At 40.6% G+C, this 10731-nt stretch overlaps 1 protein-coding gene across 2 annotated transcripts; it reads right to left on the reverse strand.

The window, feature by feature from the left end:
* Positions 1–1463: 1463 nt before the first annotated feature.
* On the reverse strand, positions 1464–4887 carry LOC144703636 (uncharacterized). Of its 2 annotated transcripts, none has more exons than XM_078575853.1 (2): positions 4735–4887; positions 1464–4281 (listed from the first exon to the last, which is right to left on the reverse strand). In XM_078575853.1, the coding sequence occupies exon 2, from the start codon at positions 4049–4051 to the stop codon at positions 1832–1834; it is 2220 nt and encodes a 739-aa protein (XP_078431979.1). In that variant the 5' UTR covers positions 4052–4281; positions 4735–4887; the 3' UTR covers positions 1464–1831. The 2 variants fall into 2 exon arrangements, with proteins under 2 accessions (XP_078431979.1, XP_078431980.1); XM_078575854.1 differs by lacking the exon at positions 4735–4887 and adding an exon at positions 4524–4726.
* Positions 4888–10731: the final 5844 nt, after the last annotated feature.

Consider the following 10731-nt stretch of genomic DNA (forward strand, 5'->3'; position numbering starts at 1 on the left):
AACCTAAAAATGCGGCAACATTGCAAAATCTGGAACAAACTATTCAACTCTATGCCTACCTTTACAAAGATTGTGGAATATGTTGGTCGGCTCTATTACTCTCGATTTTGAGATGGAGGATGAAAGGAATGTGATCTTACTCTAGAACAATAATAGATGAGAGGAGAAGAAAGAAGAGAAGGATAGAGGAATGCACAATCAAGATCGTTGTTTATTCCCATATATAGATGATTACATCAGTTGGTATTTATATTGTCTATAGTTGTAGTTGTAATATAAAGATAGTTATGTTAAGATTGTAGCCATTTTGACAGATTGTAATGGCTATAACAAGACAAATAACAACCATTGGCTCCTATCTATGTGTATTCCTATCTATGTTTAATCCTATATTTAATCCTATATTTAATCCTATATTTAATCCTGACTGCTACTATCATAACGCGTATAAGGAGTATGTGTTCATGTTTTACCTACTACTCTTTATTAATAATCATATTAGTCCACATCAGATCTATACTGTCTTTTGGTGAGTTGCTGACTCCTCTTCAGAGGTGAGTTTACAATCCAAGCTGCATGTGTTGTGTTACAGTCTTGGATAATTAGCAAAATTTTGTCATTCATCGACCACATCATGGAGGCCATGACAGCCATATATGGTTTCCACCATGAGTGCCAGGGTCGGATAAGACCGAAGCCGCTGAAGGCCTTTCATTTCATTATGCATATTTATTTTTAATTAATACAAACAATTCAATCAAATCTGATTTTGTGGCCTGAATGTTCAACTTTCAGATTCAGTTGATATAATGCTTGATCACATCAAACATTTGATCAATTGGATCAAATACCCCCATGTCGGCTTTGATGACACAATCTATCCCTTACTAGGCTGCCCCGGGAGCCCAGCCTCTCTTCACTCTCTCTCATTGTTACAATCTCTCTCTAAATAACTCTCGCAATCCTTTTAATCTTTCTCTCAAAATCTCTTCCATAAAGTCAGAATAAATCTCTTAATCTACCGCTCTCTGATTGGCACTTTCACTTGTTATCCTTCTGAATATGTCTGATTACTTCCCAATCTTTATCTTTATTTTACTTTGACAATCTTGTACAATATCCCTCTCAAAATCTGATGCAAAAGTTCTGGCTATCTTTCTCAATATCTCCCAATCTCCTCTCTCTAATTATATTTTAGTCCCTCTCTAAAGGTTTTTTAGGTAATGTACAAAAGAGAACTATAGATAAAGCTCAAAAGACGAAGACTACTAGCATATTAGATACATAAACATGCTTACTACTTGTTGGAATATCATTATCATAGGGAACATCAATTATTTGTTGAATTAACTAAAGAGTTAGGCTTTGAACTTTTGGGAAGTCGGTGGGAAACAGTTCTCATCATAAATAGATCAGACATGGAGAGTAGGGATCCTAGTCGTCAAAAGCCAACGCTTTTAAAAATCAGCTCTCAGTGGAAATCATACATTTTGGTGTCAGATTATCTCTCTGATTTTGCAGTATTTGAGTGCCATCTATTGTCAGCTGTCCACATTTCAGAAACTATCATATGAGAATATTATCGTGGCTCCCTTATACATTTTTATTGGACCAATTGGCTCATTCCATTTGCTTAGCCAATCTGATTGATCTGTTGAATTGTCCATTGCCCCTGCTCATCGTATCTATTACAATCCTACCACTCTGATAAATTGATTAAAAAAATTGGTCAAAATTTGTTATATCAGATCAGATCAAAAAAATTGATCAAAACTGGTTAGATCAGATCTATCTCTCTTTGTTCTCAGTCCTAGTCACAAAATATTATTGATTATGAGAGTGAGTCTACCCGGGCAAGGAAGCTCCTTAGCCTAGCAGCCTCTCCCACAGCAGGGAGCCACCCACTGAGAATCTCAATTGTCACGTAGTCCGGCACAAGCTTCTGCTCGTCCATTCTCTGCATCAGATCCAAAGCTTCCTTCAGCATATTCTTCTCCTTGAAGCTTCGTAACACCGCATTATACACCACGATCATTGGCTTCAGCCCCCGGTGCTGCATCTCTGCCATCAGCTCCACAGCCTTCTCTGGCTCCCTCCGCTTTGACCAAAAGTCGATCAACATGTTGAACACAACTGCATTAGGTACCACCCCAGCCGCCTCCATTTCCTGAACAACTCCCAAGGCTGCTTGGATATCCCCAGCCCGGCACAGCCCGTGGATCAGCCCCCCATACGTGACCGCCGATGGCTTGAGCCTGCTCTCTGCCATCTTCTCCATCAGCCGCCTGGCCCCGGCAAAGTCTGCCGCCCGGCTCAGGCCAGCAATCAACGTGTTAAACGTGACCACGTCGGGTTGCACCCCCTTGCATGTCATCTCTTGTACCAGATCTTCAGCCTTGTCCAGCTTCCTCCTCTCGCAGTAACCAGCAATCAACATGTTGTAACCCTTTGCGTCGAGCTTGAAGCCATCTTCCACCATGGCAGCCACCACTGAACTCGCCTCCTCCGGTTTCCCAGCCTGCACCAGCCCAGACACCAAGGTGTAGTAAGTCTTTGCATCTGGCCTCACATCTTTTGCCAGCATCTCCTGGAGCAGCTTCTCTGCCTTGGTGATGTTCCCCCCATGCAGAAACGCCCCAATCAAGACACTGTATGTGGCTGCATTCTCCTTGACTTGGGCATTATCATGGCACTGGACCCGCCGGAGGAGGTCCAGTGCCGAGCTTGCTCTTCCCCCGCGGCACAGCCCGTCTATGAGCATGTTCAGAGTGACCACACTTGGCGGCACCCCCTCAGACTTCATCTCCTCCATTAGCTCCATAGCCTGCTCTATCTCCCCCCCCATGCAGAAGCCATGGATGAGGCAGTTGTAAGTGATTGTGGTGGGCGCCAAGCCAAGCTCTTCCTTCATCTTCCTTGCCATGGCTACACCTTCGAGTGTTCTCCCTGCCTTGCAGAGCCCGTCAATCACAGTGTTGAAGACGACTACGTCCACACAAGAGGAAGAAGAAGAGTTGTTGATAGCCATTGCTTCGAGCAAGTCCAAGGCTTGGTTGAGTCGCCCAGATTTGCAGAGATTGTTGACCAGGATTCCAACAGTGATGGGGTTCTGGTGGATACCCATTTGCTCCATCTCTGAGAAGAGCTCATCCATTCTGGGGAAATCCCCATCCCTGGCAAGGCCACTCAAGAGGGAATTGAACACTGGTGCAGTGACAGTGCCACCGGCGCGCTTGACCGCATAGAGGAAGTCCCAGGCGGCGCCCGCACGGCGGCTTCGGCAGAACTTAGCAATAATTCTACAGAATTCAGCTTCCCCAGGAGGGAACAGACCTCCCCGGGCCAGATCCACGGCACCGGCAGCGCTCTCGTCGTCCACAGTCGGGTTCCTGGTCACCAAGGCAGAGTAGACAATGGAGGCGGTGGCGGGGTCGGGGCCGCACCTTGGGTGGACCTTGTTGCCGATCATCATCTTCACTAGATCAACGGCTTCTCCGGAATTCTGTATACGGCGAAGAACGGTGTTGCAGAGGCCAGTTCTTCTGAGGGAGGGCCTGAGCAACAGGAGAACTCTAAGAGCCTCTGAAACCATGTCAGCCCCGGTGAAAACATTCACCAGAACAGTGGCAGAGTCAAGAGTTAAGGCATGGCCTTCTTTCAGAGATTGTTCGAGGAGTTCTTTCAATCTCTGGCATGATCTTGAACTGCAAGCGACGATCTCAAACATGGCGTGGTAGGCAGAAGGGCCGTGGATGGGTAGAGCTTTGTTCTGGCCATTGCACCAGCGGTAGAACCAGAGGGCGAGATCAGGGCAAGGGAGAGAGCGGATGACGTTGAGGAGGACGGATGACGTGGGTGGCGGCGGGGCCGCCAGCAGACGGCGGAGCTCCTCCTCTCGCGACTGCTCTCCATCGCCAACGAGCACATTCACAATTCCAGCGACGGTGTGTTCTACTGCATTTGCAGATCCCCGGATGAAGAACATCGCCATTACTGTTCGCTTAGAGCTCGAAACCCCAGTTTTGGAAGGTGCTCTGCAGAAGATCGCCATCGCGGGAAACCCTGATTTGTTGATTCCTTGGGGGTTTTTGAGAGATGATGCAGCTTTGAAAGATTCGATCAGAGCACTTTGGAATGGATGATCTCTTCTTGGTTGATTTTGAAGGGCGTGTGGCGATGGCCTGGAATGGATTTGATCTCCACCTCCTGGTTATTGTCGAGGAGGGTATTGTTGATCACGCCTGGCAAGTTCCAGAACTGCTCGCAGAACATTGCAGATTCCTGAAAATGGCGGTTTAGTGATGATGATGATGATGAAATCGATGAATATGCTGAAACATGACGACGAGATGGAGGTAGATCAGCAAGTGCGCTCAAATTTTCTTGTCCCACAGGCGATTTTTCCATGGGAAAAACCGAGACTGAAATACGGTCGTCTTGAGCGATTTGAACAAATAGGGGATGAGATCGGAGGTGAAATACAAATGGAGGACCCAATTAGCCGAGAGACAGGATGATCTTACCAGAAACTGATTCACCGAGATTTCTTATTCATCACTGGCATTTCATCCAATCGGACATTCGCTCATTGCGGAATAGAGGATTGAATGAGAGTGGCGGAATGATCTAGTCTGAACCTTTTTGATCGAGTTAAATCATCTACAATTCTTCTTGATGCGTTCTTGAGCAATTTGATCCAAGCGGAAATAATGGTAATGGAGGTGAAGAACGAACCTGATTGCTGCAGAAATGGCCGGCATCGATCCCATTAGTTGGGATTTGAAGAACAGATTCAAAGAGCACTGAGAAGCATTCCGGCCCCCCAGATGATATTCCATAATCAATTTAACGGGAGATTCAAGCTCCTGTTAGCAGGGTTTGACAGCTCAGTTCTGGATCAAATAAAGGCATGAATAATGGTATTCACAAGAATTTTGTTTTCAATGGTTCTCTTTTAATCTGGGTTACCAAAGTCATGTACTTGTAATAAATTGAGAAGGATAGAAGAAATGGGAAACTACTGTTTAACCCCTTTCCATTTCTCCTTATATCCCATTCCTTAATTCTAGATCATTCCATTTTTTAGGTGTTAGTATCTGAATACAATTGAATACTATTTGTCTGGAGACTATTGAATTGAGTAAACGATGAGCCAGCTCTCTTGAACTATTTGAAAAGGAAGAAAATCATTGCCTTGGGCCCTAACTTCTATGAAATAATTGTATTTCGATTATATCAATCTATCTTATATTCCTGGTGACAAGCTAACAGTGTAATAAGAGAAACAGTAGAATTATCAAGTTAGGTATTTACAAATAATTTACTGATTTAAATGTTTTGTAAAAACTTATTGAAAATCCGATCAAACCAGTAGATATATTTCTTTATTTAAATTATTTAAAAATTAGTTTCCTTGTACTTGGGCAAACATTTTCCTAGAAACTCACAGAAAATGTAAAATATTAAGTAAAAGATTATTTGTGGAATAATACTTCGCTACTAAAATAGAGAGATATTCGACTACTTTAATCATTAAGTAAAATCATAGAAAATGTTTTTAATATATTAGAACCCGGCAAGTATTATTTACACTTGATTTATATTTTATCAGTAGGGTACACCATCTCATAGCATGAATTTAACTTAAGGGCCTAAAATGCAGATATCATTGTGTTTATACAAAAAGCTTAAAAGAAAAAGGTGATTATACTACATAAGAATTATACAAATATTACTACGAGAAGATGGATAAGAGAAGTAATGATCTGAGGAGAAGATGAATAAGATAAGAAAGAAGAATATCAACGAATTAGTGTTTGTGTATTGAAGAGAGGTGAGAGGGCAATCTGAGATGGAGATGATGGAATGACCAGTGGTGTGCTAGTGAAATAGAACATGAAAATAAAATGAAATGGATATAACCTATTAAATGTGATGGAGATGAATTTTATATAGGGCAAGTGAACTTACCATATGTCCTTACTTGATTTGCCACTAGGATCAAGGTGATAATAACTTACCACACATCCACACAAGGATCAAGGTGATAGTAACTTACCATATTTCCGCACTAGGATCAAGGAGATTTGCTGATGTAGGCAAGAATCTTGTCTTCTCTATTGACCTTCTTCAAGGAGTTAAAAATCACTTAATAAATCAATGCTATATCAAATATCAGTTAAAAAAATAGAAAGGTGTAATTAATAAATTATGAAAATAATATATTCATTAATTCTTAATCAACAATCAAGAAAAACTCAGATTCTGACACAAGAAATTATTTTGTTTTAGACTTCGGTATTATAAAAACCCTTTGGACTCTGAAAATTTACAATGTTTTTCATATCATTCCTAAAGGAAATGTAATCATTCAAGGATTTATAACAAATATGGATTATGTAATTATTTAAGGATTGATAATACCGATGGATAATCAGTTTCAATGTTTTAAAATGCAAATATGTGGGCATTGCAACCATTCTGGTCCTGTTCACCTACTCTTCCCCCCATTTTGAGTTTTAAACTACATCTTCATAGGTTTTTCCAAAACTCGGGCACATTTTCTGTCAACATAACTATACTGAGTGTCATGCAGTCAAATCCTGAAATGGGAACAATGCTCGAAATTGAACGCGTGCCAGCCTCAACGTTTGGGCAAAAACACTTAGCAGCCTTTGCTTGTGTAGCGGAAGTTTCTTGCAACAATTTGCTTGGAGTTTAAGGTGAGAAGGTAGGGCTAGGCCACACACATGAACTGGGTCATTGTATTATAAGGAGCACGGTTACATCATAGGCCACAGCCATTACATGACAGAATACCAAGGACGACAAGGAAGTAACGAGACGAGGCACACCCGCACCTAGGTAGTGGTGCTCTGGTGCCTTTAGGCCTACAACCCCGTGTACGTGCCTAGAAGCAACGCCGTTACAAGCATGCCCCCAGCCAGGTGTCACGTGCCCGTGGGTCATGACCTTTGGCCCATCCACTGCACTCCTTATGCTCGGTCCCAACCTTGATGCTCCACGTGCCACCAGCACTTAAGGCTAACACTCCCATGCTCGGTCTGCATTGGTGTTGCTATGCTCTGTGCCCCTGCCTTGGTGTCATGCACTGCAACACTATCCACAGAGGTGCCACGCACCCTATAGCTGTCTCAACTGTCTCTATGCCAATGCCTTAGTTTTCTGGTGGGGTGTCTCCCGCCGGCGCCCTGCACACGCAATGTGGCCCCCAGCTCCTATGCGTAGTGTTTGCACCTCTACCACCCAGCCTGCTCGGGTCACGTGCGTGCACAGCACACAACACCTGCACACACACGATCTCAATGGCCTGCACATGCAACATCAATGACCTACACACGACCTGCCCTGGTCTACCAAACTTGCGCATTGACTAGCACGAGCACCTAATGGGCACTAGCTTTAGAGATCAGGGTCAGGTGTCACCACCCATGGCGCATGTGGTGCTCATGCTTAAGGATACAATCCCAATTATGAGTCCAAGTACACGGGTATGTCTGCATACTTAGTTCCCAAGCCTCTGTGCAGGAATGCCGCCTATTTTGGGGACTAACATTGAGTCATATATCCATTTGAAATTTGGCTTTGGAATGTTTTTCACCATAATTTTTGTGCCTATTCTCTATAGAGTGATTTCCCTATTTGAAATCTCAACAATTCAGTTGAATATCTCTGCTATCAATCCTTAAAAGTTCATAAGATTTTTTTTCATGTTTTCATTTATTTTTTGCATTCTATTTCTCACATTTCAAAAAATTTAATCCCCTTAGATCACACGACTCAGAGGTCTATCTTTAACTTTCACAAAATAATTTCCAGGGTGCTGATATGTTTCTGTGTATCAACCAATTAGGTTCACGTCCTCTTTTTACCTAGGGTGACAAACGTTGCCGCCAACCAGGTTAGCATTAAGAGGTATCAAATGTTAAATACAAATGTGGGATAAGATGTAAAATTCAATTATGAACTTTGTGAAGAAGAATGAACTACTAGACAAATCCAATAAATTTCTGAAAATCAAATATCGATTAACGAAAACCATTTTTTTCAAATTAAGTTATTTTATCATATTTATTTTCATCATATGTTTGGGGAGTAATAATGATTTTATAACATATATTATTGTCTTATGTTTTTGTAGAAATTGATAAAGGTAAAAAGATAACCTATAATTGGATGTCCGAATATAACTGAAAACTTTACTTCACATGAAGTCAACCTGTTGTTGGGCTTGTCATACCCTTAGCTCAAGTGCAAGCCTACATATTGATAAATGTGAATGAGAATGTTAACGGTAGTGTTGTTGTATAATGATTTGCCCAAATAAAATTAACATTCATAATTATAGAAAACTCACTCCAATGTATAGTATGAACAGGATTGTCTCTACAAGGACTGGCCATTAGACTTTATTTTAATGGTTGAGATATTGTTAAGGGGATTAGGATTATATGTAATAATACCGACTAGTAAGCAGTGATAGAAAGAAGTAGTGAAAGGGAGATTTGAGATAGTGATGATAAGATCACTATATAACCTCTTATGATTAATACTTTTTATTGATATTCAAGATAGTAAGCAAGTAATATGATGAAGTAGATTTATAGTTTTAGAATAAAGGATGTTGCTAACATAAGTCGTAAAGAGGTATATAAGATTAGTAAGATATAGATAGTACTAATATACTATTCATAATAGGACATATGAATGTTATTATTTAATTACTAGTAAGATTTAAATAAGATAGGAGATATATATAATATTGATACATATTAACATTTAGTTAGATAGTGAATAAGATATATTTTAGTAAAAGGGAAGAAGTTAATGAGTAGAAGTATATCTTTTAATAAGACGTAAGAAGTAGAAAAATGAATAAGAAACAGATAACAATTATTATAGATAGGGGGAGGAAAGAACCATTTAATTAAATATAGAGAGATGTAAGAATTAAGAAGATAAGGAAAGAATAATATTTATTTAGTTTTAGAAGAGTTTAGAAGTTTTAATCAAGGGAGAGAGAAGATATGAAGACTAATGAGATGCTTGAGGATTATGTCTTGATGATATATATATTTTTAATATAGCGTCAAAATAACTGGTTGGTATAGTATGAACTACTTATGCAGGCGTCTATATTTAATAACTATTTTCTATAAAGTGAAATCGTGAGGAAAAATGTAGAAAAATAGAGAAAAATACTCAATGATGGGTGAGTATTGAATATTTTTGAAATTGATCTTAATACGTAATTTAATTGAACCGAATGTGGTCTATCTTCTTCTACTTGTGATTATCACCCAGATTGAGTAAGGGAAGGTACTAGATCTGCCCTGATTCAAGTAAGCAAGGATGGGGATGTTGGTCTCCATCCCCTAACATCGGTGTATATCCTTGCTCGTCTTCCTCCATGATGGTGCCCTGATTCAGGTGGGCATGGGTGGGGGTGGTGGTTCTGTCCTTAGCAGTTAAAGCTATTGGAGAAGTGTCACACTCCTCATCTGGTTCATCTGCTGCCGAAAGGGTCTCCCGCCATTCTTGGATTGTTTCAACGCAAGATGGTTAAATAATCATTAAAACTTAAGTTTATAGATTCGAGAGAGAGGCTCTCACAACCCGTTGTTCACTAGCTCCCGATCCAACCGCTTCTCCATGTCATTAGATCCCCAGATGGCCCCTCTCATTGCTGGCCTCCACTAGTCGGCTGACGGAGGCGACGGACATGGGTGACAAAGGACATCTTTTCTCCCTACCATTCGATCCCAAAAGAATGGATCAATGGCTGTGATTAAATTGTAGTCATGGACCCATTCATTATTGGTGTGCCCATCCTTGTCACATCAATCACCCCATCAGACACCCCATCATCATTTTTTGCTCCCAAGTTGTCCATTGCTTGGTCCTGCCATATTAGTAAGCGGTCAAGGCCAATCAAGATCATGAAAGAAAAATAAAGATAGGTAAATAATATAAAATGGATCTCTTCGTCCAATCTTTCTTAATAAGATCCGATAGTTGAGATCATATCTGCTCACTTAAAGTGGGCCGACATGACACAGGCTTTGAAGCCCAATCATCATCTCTTCCAAGTTTTATTCAGATCTCTGTTGGTTGGTCCGTGATTTGTTTCTTATATCCTTGGCCCAGCTCAACACAGAGCTGAATGTAGTGTGTCACATGTTATCCCATTCAAGAATATTTAAAAGTAAAACAAGTATATAAAGGCTGACTAGATATCCCATTTGAATAAATTAGATGCCTCATCTCTCATGCATGCATCCACGTCCACTTATGGGGTTTGTGGGCTCCTTAGGCTCCTTTTGTGCTTGCTTGTGGGTCTATGAGGGGCCATGATGCAGCTCCCTAGGAGCGGTAATGCTCGTCTTGTGTACACGGCGTGGACTGCTTATGCACTTGCCTTCCTGTGGTCAGCTTGAGTGATGCTGCTACTGATGCTTCTCTCAACCCAAATTTTACTTCTTTCATTTTATTCTTTTCCCTAGAAAAATATATAATAAGTATTAGAAAGAATTTAACCCACTAATGATGCTAAAACTCATTTTCCATGATATAAATTATACTGTTAACATATACAAAAGTTAAATTAAAATTTATTGTTGTAACCAAATACTACATTTCATGCATGTGATGAAAATAAATATAACGATAAGGATAATATACATAAAATTGTTCCAAAAATAACCTTATAAA

This window comes from Wolffia australiana, chromosome 5, assembly GCF_029677425.1.
Source record: "Wolffia australiana isolate 7733 chromosome 5, ASM2967742v1".
Taxonomy (NCBI): domain Eukaryota; kingdom Viridiplantae; phylum Streptophyta; class Magnoliopsida; order Alismatales; family Araceae; genus Wolffia; species Wolffia australiana.